Source organism: Cygnus olor, chromosome 12 (assembly GCF_009769625.2).
Source record: "Cygnus olor isolate bCygOlo1 chromosome 12, bCygOlo1.pri.v2, whole genome shotgun sequence".
In the NCBI taxonomy this organism is placed as follows: Eukaryota; Metazoa; Chordata; class Aves; order Anseriformes; family Anatidae; genus Cygnus; species Cygnus olor.
In genome coordinates, this window is record NC_049180.1 from 14,830,983 (window position 1) to 14,846,310 (window position 15,328).

General features: G+C 39.4%; 1 protein-coding gene across 2 annotated transcripts in view; it reads right to left on the minus strand.

Annotated features, from left to right (window-relative positions):
* The window catches only part of SLC6A2 (solute carrier family 6 member 2), a 75,869-nt gene that overhangs the window by 11,935 nt on the left and 48,606 nt on the right, over nt 1-15,328 (minus strand). For both annotated transcript variants that reach the window (XR_005823598.1, XM_040571076.1), the window contains exons 10-13: nt 13,177-13,276; nt 6,658-6,758; nt 3,181-3,348; nt 583-654 (exon numbers count right to left, since the gene is read on the minus strand). Coding sequence is in view for 1 of the 2 variants with exons in the window: in XM_040571076.1 (XP_040427010.1) it covers nt 583-654; nt 3,181-3,348; nt 6,658-6,758; nt 13,177-13,276 (441 nt within the window). In the remaining variant the exon portion in view is untranslated. The remainder of the gene's footprint in view (nt 1-582; nt 655-3,180; nt 3,349-6,657; nt 6,759-13,176; nt 13,277-15,328) is intronic.

Sequence of the window (15,328 nt, forward strand, 5' to 3'; positions counted from 1 at the left end):
GTAGCATATATTTCATGGCTGCTTAAAAAGTCTCCAGCTGTGTTTCAGTCAACTGTAGGCCTGTGGGGAGAGCCTATTCCACACAGCCTAGCACAGGATTTCCTTAGGGCTATTATGTCTAAGCTCCAACACTGGATTTTTGGTTGCTGTTTACCCTGTGTCATACTTGAAATGTAGAAAATATGACTTCAGATTGCTGTGTAATAACTGAGGGAGAGGATGTGACTTGTTTAAATGCACACTATAGCCTGGAAACACATTTATCTCTTGGTGAGATCTTATTGTGATTAGACATTATGACCTAGGATACCGGATTTAAGTGATGTGCAGCATTGTCTATTTTGCTTAGTCATTCCCTTACAGTGCTGGAAGGAAGGTGCCAAAGCCTTCCATCACAGTTGGTGCACATCGTACTGAGCCTGGTGCATGTAGTACTGAGCTTCCTGCATGGTGCTGTGCTGGCAGGAATAAAGAACCACAGACCTGGGGGGATCCTCTGGAATTGGTGCAAACCTGCAGTTGTTGCTAAAGGCAGGAAAGGGTTGGTATGAGTAGACAAAGCATGGTGAAAGGAGTACAAACCTTAAACTGCCTGACATTTCCTTGGGCCACGAGTTGGTGTTCGTTTTCAGGTGTGATGCAGTAAGCTAGTCTCTAAACCAGAGGGGAAGAAGAAGAAAAAGTCAGACGTATGAAGTAGGATTATGTCTGCAGTCCCCAGTCTACAAAGGGGAAGTGTGAACTTTATTTAAAACAGTAACTTAAATCTTTAATATCACTGTCATGTGCCTTTAACTCGGTCACAGAGAGCAAGCTTCTTGTAAGCCCCTTGATATTAGCATTTAATCTAAGAAGCGACAGCAGAAAGTTTATGCAAATACTGAGTCCAAATATTTAGCAAGAGCGTATGGAAAAGAACACCACGAACAGGACTTACATCCCCTGAAATTCACACTTCTGATGTTAGTGCTGAAATGGGGTTGGCTAGGCCCCGTGGGAGAAGAAGGAGGTGCTGACTGTATCCCTGCTCGTCTCCCTTGTCTGCCCACTGCCGTGCCATTTGGATCATATGCAGATTTTGGTTTACCAGGAACTTTCAACTAACCTAAGGACTTCACATTAGACTAAGTGCATGCTTTGAGCCATGATTTAGGGTATATCGTACGGTATTACGGTAGTCACTTCGACGTAATATAATAGCGCTTTGCCATATTTCTCATGAGGGGCCTGAAGAATTGCTATCTGCAGGAGCTGTAAAAATAAAAATTTGCGAACACTGCCAAATGAATGAAGGTTCTTTTTTGGCTGTTTTTGGCTTCTGCATCCCACTGTCAGTAAGCTTGTGCAAGCTGGCAAAAGCCTGTTGGGGTAGTACGAATTATTCAATGATACTTAGGTACTGTTAGAAAATAAATTTGTAAACACACAGAAATGGAAAGAACTGAAGGGCTAATAAAATAGCCAGAAATGAAACCTAGACGTTATGTGTGACATAAGTGAGATGCAGGGCAAGAGGGGTTCCCACTTTGGGGTGCCTTTCTGATGGGAACATTAAGAGGTGACTGTAGTGTTTTGGAAACAAGGCATTTATCCCTTAGGGACTGCCAGGGCCATGCAATGGGGATGTGCCCTACCCAGATAAAGGGTGAGATGCTATTTTCTGTTTAATTCTCTGTGTAGTGGTGTTTTGGTGTTTAAGAGCCTCAATGTCCTGCTGGAGCATTGCATAACTCTAGCTGTAGGAAAGGAAAGCCTTAGAGCTAGCTATAAGTCTGATTTTAGATTGGGTCATAAAATGATGGCCATGGGAGGGGACAAAGACAAAGACTGATGCTGTATAGCAGCGGGGAGTTACTACTTTCTAACCTAGAGGTTTTACGGCCATAGATAAGAATTTAAAATGACAGCAATGGTAAAATTGATATGATCAGTGAACCTGGGTCCTGTGCCATTCTGAACTGATAAATTAGGAAAAGTATGGGGGAATGAATTGTAAGGAAATAAATGCATTTTTCACATGGAAACAAGGTTCCTTTTAAATAGAGTTAATAATAATATTACACATAAACGTAAGTGAAGTTAAAAAAAGCTATTAAGCTTTCATTGTCAAATCCTTTACTGTTATGAAAATCATTCGAATTAGTTTTTTTTTTTTAATTCAGTGCCTTCTTATTATACTACTGCTTTTAACAAGATGGTCACAAATTATTACTCCTTGGGATTTTGCTTTATTCAGTGCATGGAGCATGTATATTATGGGTAAAATGGGTTTATGCGGTGAAGGATGCTGCTACTTAGCACCCTGGCTCACTTACAGCAGTACAGAAGCAAGAGGCTAGATGATGAGACCACAGGCAGTGCCCATACTATAGGAGTTAGGAGTGCTTCTTGATTTCCAGATCTATTTCAGCACCTTGGTCTCTCTAGAATATAACGTTTCAAGCATTCTGGTCTTAGTGATGAATACAATGGAAGGATCTGCATTGATTCTATCCTCTGCAAAACGTTGGAGTAATTCTATTAAATAGATACGGACATGTGTTTGACAGAGGAATTCAAACACTGAGTGGCTGCTGTTAAAGATAAAATGCTGGGCTAAATGGAACCTATTGCTCTGACCCAGTGAAGCATTCCTTCTGTCCTTGCTGGATGCTCATTAAGTGAACAAAGGCACTCCTGAACCCAGGGCTATGCTGGGGGCACATCCTGCCTCCCAGCAGATGGATGTAGTTTTTAGAGATGGGTGCAGTGCTACAACAGCAGCTCTGAATTAACTTTGTACGTAAGTCTGTAACACTCCCATGTAGAGTGATAAGGCATGCTTGTGGCTTTGTTTAGGTAGAGCAGCATGAAGACCATCAGTTCAAGCTGAAAATGAAGATACCATGGTTTGTATGTCTTTTGTTAAGGAGGACAAGATCTTAGCAATCAGATCAGTTGCATGCATCAAAAATCAGTTTATAAAATGATTATAGTGCTCTCTGGAAAGCTAATTTCTCTCTAGAAAGTAGAACAGGATGCGGTAATCCTGCCTCAAAACCCCAACCCATCAGACAGTTGGATCCAAAAGGTCACTCATAAGTAATAAGTTTGGGGAGCAAGAAAAACAAACTGCCAACTTCGATCCAGCGTTTCATTTCATAGCAATATTTCATGACATTTTATTAGCATTTCACTTACTTCTTTAAAGGTCCCACGCACATTCATAAATTTATAGATAATATAGGCAGGCACGAGTATCATGGAAGATAATGCTATTCCCCAGCCAATGCGATTTGCCCAGAGAGGGAAGGTGTAGTCATCGTAGGTCAGAGGTTTGAAATTTATAATGCTGACTATCACAACAAACTAGGGAAGAGAAAATAACACGCATCATTGTTTTGAGACATGAAGCTTGGCTGGAAAACAGATCTCATGTGTTTGCTTAGGCAGCTACCCTAAGGAATATTTCAACCCAGCTTTACCATTTACCTTCATCCTATTTATAGTGTGCCTTGTACTGCTTAAACCGTTGATGTTTTTGATGCATTTACTAATATTAACAGTTGTTTCCTTTCAGCTACTTTGGCCATGGAGTATTTGATATTTGGGTGGGAAGTTCAGGTGGTTGTCTGCCACTGTCTCACTTAAACTAGTGTTAGAGATATTAAAATAAAGATTCTGCAGTCGAGATAGACCTATTCAGGATCTTTGTTTCCCAGAGGCATTAGGTCTCATTTCCGTAGGAGTTCTGTACCCATTTCCCAATGAGAAGCATGTTGTAAACTCCAGCACAATACAGCTACTGAGTAAAGGTCGTGCTGCCTTAAGGCCTGGAAAATAAAGTTTTTTGGTTTTTTTTTTAACCTCCTGGTGCTACCCTATCCAGTACTGGAGGTAGGAAGGAAAGAGTAAGGTACCACCCTATTTGCTTCTTGTTATTTCCATATGGGTTGCAGAATTCCGGATTTGATTCTCTGGACCTGTATGTTCTGCTCCACGTAGCAATGCCAAATTGTAGTATTTTGAGCTTAGGATTTTGAAGGCTACGTGTGCAAGGAGAGTAATGGTGTGGGTTAAAGGAAATCGACAGTGAAATCATTAGACAAATACTGATTTCCTTTAGAGGTTTTCTTGCCATGATGTACACAGCAGCAGTTAGCATAGAGGAAAGACTTCAAGGGGATGTTTCCTAACACCAGATATCTGGATGACCCCAACTTGCCTTGCTTGTGGAGAATTGTGTTTACTGCTAGGAACTGCTGTAATACATTACCTGTCACCAACGGGGACTATCTGTTAGGTGAATACAGGATTGTTAAAGAAATAATTGAACCGAAGTCCGACAATTGTATAGCCTTTTCTGTATTATCCTAAACTACATGCATCACAAAACTATATCAGATTTTTATTTGCATAGAAGTATTGCTTTAAGAATGCACAGCTTTTATGCTATTAAGTCTTCTAAAATCATAGCAAGGTCCAATATCCATATTATTCATCCTGACCTTTTGATTTACAAATAAGCATAGGAGAAGATCCCAATATAAAACTGTAGTTTTGTTCTGAATCTAACCTTTACACAAAGCAGTGCTCACTCTTTGGGATTTTTTTCCCCAAATGAAAAACACAAGTGCTTCACTACAGATCAGGCAGCTTACAAGGTACATTTAATACATGTTTGGTGTTTCACATAATTACTCGGTATAATTGCATGCTACTTACTCTAAGCTGTCATTCTACCATTTGGGCATCATGGGGTCCTCCAGTAAAAAATGAATTACCAGTGGGAGATGTGCTCTAATAAATGTGATACAAATGCAATGATTTTTAATCAAGTAATGTCCTTGAGGATGTTGTTGCAATTTCTGGGTTCAGAGACAAAGCACACAGGTGAAAGGTTATGTCTCAAGAGGTGGTATACATAGTATACGCTTTGAGAGAAAGGGACAAGGTAAATCTAGTAGTAAGTAAAAACTTCTAAAATGCCTTCGTGAACTGCTAGATATAATTAGTAGCACATGGTGTTGAGCTGTTGGTATGATACTGGAAGACTGAAAGACCTGCAGCAGCCAGAGATCAGGTTGGGAAGAAAAAAGTATATACGGTTGTGTCTATGGTACTATTGCAGTGATGGAATCAACACATTCACATTGAAATTCAGGCTTTTTTTTAAAAATCAGTCAAAACAAAACAAAGCACAATGTATAACGTATAATGATTCTTTTCAATTGCTTTTCACATTTTGTACTAAAGGGGAAAAAAATCCTTCCTGGGTAAATCACTGCATAAATATTTCCAAGTCTTGGCAGAAACATCTGCTGGATGCTGTTGGATTTGGACTAGGCAGCCATCCTAGTATGCTGCTAATTCAGTGCATGAAGGCAAAGTCTGTATTAGTAGTCTTGAAGAAAAATATCTGCAATCCTCAACAACCGGAGCATCTGGAAACACTGCCCAGTGCATGTCTTTGTGGAAAGGCAGAGAGCTTTTATTTACAGTTTGATTTGGCAACTAATAACATCAAGGTGAGTAAGCCTTGGAGCTGCAGATCAAATGCACAGTAACAAGCAGCAGATCCAGATTACAGAGAAGTGGATTGAATGTGGTTTATCTGTAACCACGGAACCCCAGCGGGAGTCTGCAGAACATCTAATTACTGGAATTAGGAAAGGTTGACCTGGGATTTGGTTGCTGTAATTAAGTGTGAATTTTTCTTTTAATATTCTAAATGAATAATTTTATGGCTCCAAGGTAAAGATCGAAGTCTTTAGATCTGACTGCTGTTTACACAGGTACATGGGTACATGTAGTCTGTGCATGATATGTTTTTTTTTCCATTGTCAGGTCTAGGTAACAAAGATGTGTGCTTGTATAAGGCAGGTATATAATGATGCTTTCATTAAGTAATTTTGATTTCTGTGAGAAGGGGCATGGTGCATTCCAAATAATGTGTCTGATCTGATTTGGTATAAAATGGTGACCTTTAGTTCATGAAGTCGTTCTTTGTTTTTCACTTTCATTAACCATTTTATACAGTTTTCAGGCCTTCTAAATTAAACTTTCTTTGAATTACCCTATTATTCCTGTTTCGAAGATGAGGCCAGCCACAGGATGTTGCAGTTTTTAAACTCAAATCCGTATCAGCTGAAATGAGAATGGTGAGGGATGGTGAACCTGATGCATTCTGATACACTTTACGTAATTTTATTTCCTATAGATAGCAAAGCTTTAGTAGTAAGGGCATTTCACCATTGATGAGTTCAGCTAAATCATAGACAGACTTGGCCTTTCTCTCCAGCGCACTCTTATCCCTGGCTACATTATTTTCCCAACAGAAAGATTTTTGTTTAATGCTTGGGAGGATGCTGGGAAGACACTGTCTGAAGCCACGCTTTGTGTTCCCTAACAAAAGCTATTTCCTTTACATCTTGAAGAAGTGAAGGAACAGAAGATGATCTCTGCCACAATTAGAGTCCTTCGCAATGAAAATATTTTATACAAAATACTCCCTATGATATTGAAGGAGAAAAGAATTAAATAGGAGTGCCTTCTAGTCATCCTGGCAACACTGGGCATAACAAAGACTACCTTGCTCGATACCTTGATACTCGATGGCATATTCTAGGAAAGGCATACTAGCATTCTTTTGATGATGAAATAATTGTCAACACTTACCAATAGAAAAGCAGGGCTAACAAATTTCCAGCACAATCTCCAGTAGAGGCCTGGCTTGAAGCCCATCATTTGTTGGATGTCTTCACTGAATCTGTCCACACCTAGAAGGGATGTGGACATCAGACCGGCATAAATCTAAACTGATGAGATGTTGGTATATCCCAAAACATGTGGTCTTCTTTCAGAAAGACTTCCGAATCAGAAAAAATACAAGATAAAATTGATCTCCTTTCAATGAGTAGGTGCATCTTTGATATTGCTATATCCAAGAATTAAATACCTGTGAGCACATAATGTCTGTTGCAAATAGCTTTACCATTGGAAAGGGGCACTTAATAAATACCTAGCATTTAATTTGTGAACTGGATGTACAGTTCTTGTAATAATTGACTATTGTAACCTAACCACTCAGCAGTATTATGAGTATATTAAAGGAAAACCCAGACCCTTACACAAACTCTGATAATGAGATAGATTCATGATTCCTAAATTTACAAAGGAGGCTGTATTTGTTTTGCTTAGTGGCATGCTTCACTTATCTTTCAACGTTTCATTAATTACCACAGAACATTCATTATATTTATGACAAATGTCATTTCATCTTTCATCACCTATATAAGGAATGGGGTAGATGCTTCTTCTGCTCAGTGTAAATGTGTACAAAATAAACTAGCAAGGTGCTGCTGGCCTGTTTTAGAGTATCCTCTGTGAGTTTGTGAATTACTCTACGATCTAGAATTTTCTGAAATTGTTATCTCTATGCATCTAAATATTCAGTAATGTCATACAGCTTTTGTGGATACCCTAGAAGATAAATGATCTGTTCATGTGAGTAAAAACCATGAGTAGTCAGAACTTCTACCTATTGCAGTAGTTAAGGCAGCAGAGGATACCAAGAAAATCATTAAATGAAGACAGATCAAAAATTAGTCTTGCTCATTATACCAGAAATGTATAATACGGATTTAGAAACAGGGGTGACTTGTTTGCTTGCTTAGTATCAAGACCTTGATATTAGTAATATACAATATTTCCATTGCATTTTCCATTCCCATTTGTATATTAAGCATGCAAGAAATAGCGTATGAGGCTTTCCTTGCCAGCAAAGCTATATAATGCTACTCCATTCAAATCACTGAAGTTAGCTATCTCTAGTGGGATTTACTGCACCACAGTGTAGAGAAATGTAGGTCACAGACAAAAATTCTCAGCAGCTTGATCAGAGGGAAGAAGAGCTGTAAGTAACTGCTTCTCAGTCTTTAGTGTTTCTTGCATCCGTGTAGTCTGAGGCTTTTCACGTGTGTGTTGGTACTTAGTACCTCTGACAGTCTAAGTACTAATAGCTATAAATTGGAATGGTAAATGGAGATCTTATTTTGGACAAATAAAATGCAAATAGTTGTGGTAGAAATCTCCTCCTGCAGGCAACACAGAAAGGAAGATCTCCTGACTTTGCAGACTCCCATTCAGAAATGCTCTCTAGAGAGTGACTTCAGAACTGGAATAGTTCATTCAACACAGGCCAAAGCAAAAACCACAAATTTGCCACCCTAGGTTACTCACTGTTACAGAACGGGTATGTCCTGAGGAAGGAAGAAATGTCGTTTCGCTCAGCCCCTCCTAATTCCTTATGGGTTTTACAGTTTTACGTAAGTGTTCTGCACTCCATGTCTGAACACCTTAGCATTGCACGAGTACAGCGGGCTTTCTGTGAGTGGCATTAGCCTCAACCAGTTACAGATTTTGAGTAGTTTACAAAGGCATTTCCATGCTTTGCAGCAATGGATTTTATAATGGGGTGATTATTGCTGATATCAAAAAGTGGGAAAAATATTTCTTCAGAGTTGTCTTTGAAGAAGGAAACAGTCTCTAACTGCATGCCTTAAGGATACTGGCTCAGAGATAAGTAGTTCTCTCTAGCTCCATCTGTCTGGGCAGACTGCTGGTTTGTAGTTGATAATTCTGTTTAATGTTTTCAATAAGTTTGATTTTAATCCTGAACTCAATAGGTAAACAGCAAAAAGGCAGCTTTTTGCAGCACGTTTGTTAGAGATGCTGTATAGTTTGTCGTAATTGTTCCTCTTCATGTGGATCCATTCAGTAGTGTTTATTTAATTTAAATAATTAGGACAGCTCAAGTTTGCCCTTTGCATGGAGCCAAGGAAATGTATTTACAAGGTCTGGACACTTGAATGTGAACTTTGATTCTGCTCCCCCTTCCCCCGGTATTACATACAGGTGAAGCAAAGTAGCCAAATTTAAGAAAGGATCTGTAAATGCTCTTTGAATTTAATCTGATTCTATTTGCAGTGCCTTCTGTGAACTTTAAAGTGACTGAATTTCAACTGCTGTGAATACGGAGAGTGAAATTTATCATTGTGCAGAAGGTCAAAGGACTAGATAACCATGAATAAAAGTTTTGCAGATGGCAGACAGATGTACCCACAGCTCAAACAGTGCTTTGTGTTCAATATCTACTGAAAAAAAGGGATAAATAGTCCATGTTCTCAGACTGCTTTTTCAACAGCATGCTTTTTGGGTGCTATACATCTTCAAATAACCATTCAAAGAATCAACCTGTGAAGTAGAATGTAGCTACAGCTATATATGACAGTACTTGTAGGGCTTTTTTTTCTTTTGCAGTTTTTGAAAGCATTTACACTATTCTTTTGTGATTCTGTAGGATAACATAGGCAACTCAGTAGAATAAACCTAAACAGGGTGATTTCTTCAGTCATAAGACGGAACTGGTACCACAAACCAAACTCCTGATTACTTGCTGGAGACCTGGTGTCAAGTATAGAAATAACTTCCTTGCTTTTTCAGTGAAAAACAAGATAGATGTATGTACAATTTGTGACCAGGCCCCATAGTTAAATACACTAAAGAGAATTTAAGTGTAGTTTCTGAACTAATAAACTATGTAGCTGCCTGGGAATGTCTCCACTGCAGTTGCCTATTAAACAGCGTAGAAAACTTGGCCCATTCTCCATGTACATAGTATCAGGGTGTCAAGGGAATTAACATGCGAAAATTCAGATTAGGTGGAAGTTGAAAAGTAGATTTAACTATAAATGCAAGTTATCCTCCTAACATTAGGACAGGATGTTTTCTTCCATCTTAGCGATGCAGAGATCTGAGTTCAGACAGAATTGAAGTACATGTTGACAATACCTCCTGCACTCCCTGTGTGCTAGACCTCTAAGTCATTTGGCTATACAGGCTTAAGAACCGTGCATTTGTGCAGAGGTGAAACTCTTGACTGGCCATGGCTGAAATATTTTATGGGCATGTTCCCAGAAAGTAGTGTTATAGCTACAACAACCATTTGGAGACCTAGAGGCATTTCTTGTATGTGTCTTCCACTCCTGTCTTGTTTAACTCTGTATGCCTATGTGATGTGTAGTATTCTTTCATAAGCTTGGATTCTTATTTTTTACTTTGGAAAGTAAAAATTAATAATAATGCCCTGAATGCCATATATTTGATTTAAATGAATCCAAGAAATCAAGTGAACTACACTGAAATAAAAAAGTAATAAGAAAAAGGAGTTTTGAATCAACTTAGCCTATTCTATGCTAAATTCGCTTTCCATGTAAATGCTACTTTTTGCCTCCTCATATTAGTAACTGTCCAGTTACAGAAGTATAAGGGATAACACAGTTTGCATGCAAATGAAGGGTTGGAGTAACATTGCTTCGTTGAACCATCCTGTATTTTGGCCTATGGGAATTACAGTAAGTCACAGAATCACTGAATTGTTCATGCTCGGGGAGTTCCTGAGAGGTCTCCGGTTCAACCTCCTGCACAAAGCAAGGCTAGCACAGCTTAGAACAGCTTTCTCATGGCTTTGTCCAGTTCTGACCAATCTGTTGCAGTATGTAATTATCTTTACGTAGAAAAAAAAATCTCCTTTCAACTTGATCATTGTCTTCTGTTCTCCTACTGTGTACCTCAGTGAAAAGCCTGGCTCTTTCTTTGATAACCTCTGGATTTGGGTCAGAGGGAGAGGTGTCTGGCTTTTCTTAAAATATGCAGCAGAGGAATGGTGTCAGTGTTGCATAAAGGCAAAACAGTGAGTCACAACCCAAATGGATCCATATGTTAAAACAAACTTGCTTCCCCTTCTCCCTTACATGTTCAGGTGTACTTTGCAGGAAGAAACTTCCCAGTAAGTGGGCGTAAGTATAATTTGAACTAAATCTAAAAATTGCCACATTTTTGGTCTGTGCCAAAATGTCATGCTTGCCTTCAGGCTGGCTTAATGTTCTGCTGGGTCATTAAGGCAGCTGGGGTCTATCAGGAAAAAGGTAGACAAGACCATGCCAGATTGAATCAGTCAAAGCAGTTTAAATAGCACCTGGGGCTGTAATAAGTTCTTCTTTATAAAGCAGCAGGTCATTCTGTGTCAGTAGAAGCACCTGTCAGCTGCTTAAGACAATGAATAGATGGTTTCTTGATTGTGAGGAGGCAGGAGGGAGAAGGGAAGGGATGATGAAGGGCAGTAGTTGGAACACTTAAGGTCTGGCTAAGCTTGGTTTAGACTGAACTGCATCCAAAGCCTAGCTGTTGTAAAGCACAGTAAATCCTGTTTTAATAGGGGCAGATAATAACTTGCCTTTACTAACCAAAGAATACTTTCATGCCTCTGCTTCCAAGCTGAGCTAACTCTTTTGCATTCAGCTTTTACAGGGATTAAAAACCTCTGAAAATCTAGTGCGTCTACATGTTTTGAGAGCAGCATATGAGCTGCTTACTAATTCTGTCATCCAACATCAGCATGGCGTTGTTTAAAGCTAAAAGCTTTTTCTTTAGTAGGCTGAACAGCTTTACATGTGAATGCCATTCTTTCACCTCATGTGCTCATCACTAGCTTTTAATTGAGAGAATGACTAGAAGAATGTGGTGGCGTAGTACAGGTGGGATAAATTACTGACTGAGGGAGGTAAATGGCAGTAAGGATGATGATGGCTGAAACCTTCTGAATCATGTCAACTGTAAGCATAATTTTTAAATAGGAAAGATAATGTCCTTTAGGGATAGAACAGCCTTATTGGGAATCAGGGCAGCTACTTCCATACAGACTTCAGTGGGTAAAAAAAGTAATGCTGGCTACTATGACTTTTGAACCCCAATAACAATGAAGAGAAGAGCTGTGGCAAACTGGGAAGTATGACATGAGAATTAAGGGGAGATCAGGAGGAAAAATAACAGCTCAAGAAAGTTGATTAATCTAGCAACCATTAATTTCACATATCAAAGATAACTTGGACTGCTGCGGTGAGGTGACTTGTGTAAGATCTAAGATTTTCGGTCCTAGATGGGTGATTGAGCTAATCACGGGTTTGTGATTAATATTGCATTGCTGAACTGTTTATCTCTTACCCATCCAAAAAATGAGGGGTTCTTCTGCATCACACTGCCAAAACATTTACAGTGCCTCTGACAGAACTGACAGCAAACAGTCTTCTGAAAAGTAGTTTGTAGAACCAAGGGAACAAATTTAAAAGCAAGCCAAGCCTTGCAAAAGGGAGCCTGAATGTGTATTTGGCTTTGAAAGTGGATAAGCTTAGCTGTTAATGGTAACTGGTGGTCAGAGATAAGTATTGAATTTTCGAAAATAATTTGGAAGCATGTATTCACAACTTATATTATCTGTGAAGGTGGCTGGAAACATGGTCAGTGAGGCTACGAAGGCAGATGTGCTGACGGTTTGTCTTTTCAAGTTAGAAGGTTCCTTTTTGTTATTTGGGAAAAAAAAAGAAGAGCTATTCTTTTTGAAGTCCTTATAATTTTACAAATCTTGTCTGTGAAAAGATAATGAATAGTGTTGGCACACACAGATTCCAGCCTAGTGCAGGGGATGAGGTGAATTATCCTAGAGCCAGCCATACTGAGGTTAAAGCCAATTATTGCAACCTTTTTGTGGCATAAATCATTGACTTTTTTTTAACCATTTCTAGGATGTTGGATATTCCATGCCATGCTGTGAAAGAAACAATTTCTAAACTGCTGGTGTTTTTATAATTAAGTAGAATACTGCCTCAAACCGAAGTGGCTAATGTAGGAATTATTACAAGTTTAAGACAAACTACCTTTGTTAGTATTGCACTGGGGGCTTGGGGTTGGCCCTGGGGAAATTGTGGATAGCAGGAACAGGGGAATCTGTATTTAAGCTAATCCACTTTGAAAGCACGAGGTATAAACCTGCTACTGCAAGTCGTGGTCTGTCTTAACAGATACAGAATACTGGCAAAAGAGGTAGCATTTTCATCTCGTTGCAGTCACCTTCACAAGTTGATTTCCTTTGGATTTGTGTGGAGTTTCAAAATTTACCCCACTAAACATCTGCATTCCTGTCTCTATTTGTAAATCAGGTGAAAATTGTTGCATAAAACCCGTCCCGTCATGCCTTCGTGTATACAGTGCCGCACTAAATCCCCTTAAGACAATGTGGGAGCCTGCCACGAGCTCACTTGGAGTATCAAAGGCTTTGCAGGTGTGAAGGGAATTGCTTACCATAAAACCAGGAAACTCCAATTGCCTCCATTAAAACAGCAAACAATATGGACGTCCCAGCTGCAAATGTGTCCAGCAGTGTGAGCACATAAATTCCACCCTAGCGTGGGGGAGTTAAGAGATGCAACAGAAGCAAGTTAGAAGTGGAGTCATGTCAGCATCAGGTTAACAGAAATCTGCTTCACTTGAAATCTCTTTACGCAAGTCTTTTAATATGGAACCGGTGCTGCAGACACATGTTTGTATGTACACACAAAATAGTGGAACTAGGCTCTTCAGAAGGGTTGCAAATCTTTTTCATCTGCCCTAACTGAAAGGGGAAACAGAAACCTCCGTGTGATTAAGGAGTGCTCTCAGCACTCCGTATTTTCAGTGGCAATGGAAGGCTAAAGAGGAATGGAGAAGCACGGTATGTTTACTTGTTTCAAAATGAAACTGAATTAAGTGTTTCAAGCCATGCTTTGTCACATGTGAACAACAAAAATGTTCGCATTTGCAGCGCGTTTCAGTTAAAATCCTTTTTTTCACAACCACACTCAACTTGCCTAGGCCTGTTCAGAAGGGGAGGGAACAAAGGAATTAGTTTCTATGCTTTTCCCAGTGGTATAAATAGCATGTGTGCTGTTTAGATCTCTAGGTGGTTTTAAGCTCTGCAGTTTTTTTTTCCCTGATTAAAACCATGGTTTTCCAAAACAGCTGTGCATATTTGCAAGACGGGAGAGACCACTGCTTAGGCCTTGTCTAGGTTTTTAATTCTGTGGGGACTTGACTGGAAACTGAATGAACTTTGGTTGTTGTATGAGAAAGAAAATGTTGTTTATTCAATGGCATTTCGGCCTGACCTCTTGTTTTTGTTCTACACCTGCTCTAAATGGATGCCTTCACTATCAAAGCTTAGTGAAGTGAACAACAAGTATGCTTTTGTAAGAGACATGTTTTGAAAATACAGCCTCAAGTTTTTGGAGCACAAAATCAATCAATTTAATGTGATGGTATCACAAGGAGCTTTCTTTGTAACTTGTGCACATTAGAAATGTTCTCCAGCCACGTGAACCCGGACATCTGGACGAGTGCGGGCAGTTCAGTGCGTTCCAGCTGGTGGGGGGACTTCATTCCAAACAGGTGCCATTATGTGAAAGCTACAGCCAAACTGCTGTCTCAAACTGCTTCAGCCTGCATGAAGGCACTGGGATCGCACCCATAGGCACCTCAGTTCTTACCCACTGAGTTTGTTCTGATATCGTACTTAATTTTTTTTTTTTTCAGTCAAAACTGAGGATGAAGAAGGAGCACGTTGAGGTCTTTAGGTAACAATGGAGATGGCATGGTTTTAAAAGGACAAACTTTAAATGCACGTATTTTTAGTGTCTCCAATATTTTCCAGTTTGAGAAAATGAGAGTAAAAATATTGGGGTAGTCTTCTAGTGTACATAGAGCTTTGTTATCTTAAATTAATGCCATTTCAGTAACCTTAATAGGTCTGGAAACCATTTCTAGGGGAGAGAGAGAGGTTCAGCACATCTATTTTCATTGCGACTACCTCATGTTTCCCTCGTTCTCTGGCAGTTTTGATATTTTTGCTTACAGAAATTCTTGCTTTTTGGCAAAAATCAGAAGGTTCTCTTACTGCAGGACATCCAACCTAGTAGACTGTGGTTCTCATCCTTCAGTTAGTTGTCAAAAGCCTGGTGAGGCAAATCATTCAGGATGAAGAAATCTCAGGGTAATGGTGGTGAAAAAATAGCTTACTAGATGTTCAGGGTAGGTTATGTGTCATTTTATGGTGTTAAGAGTAAGAGATAGATCTAGGAACATTAAGAAACACATGGGGGGAGGAGATCATTGTTCTAAAGTCCCTTCATGTGAAGCGAAGGCTTCTTATTTGCTTCACAAAGAAAATAGCCAGATGTCTGATGGACTGGTCACTCAAAATTCTTAGTTCCTCACAGAGGAATAAGATTCAACGCAATTCTGTTTAATATGACCTCCCCCCAACACTAAGAACATAAACAGTTCTTTGAAACAGAGGTTTGTAGGTTCAGATGGTAGCTAATAAGCTTGTCCAAAAAGAGCAGAGAAGCATCGTGTAGGTAAGACTGAAAGTAACATTCTGACTGTAAGGTTGTTTAAGAATTAAAATTTGTCTATAACC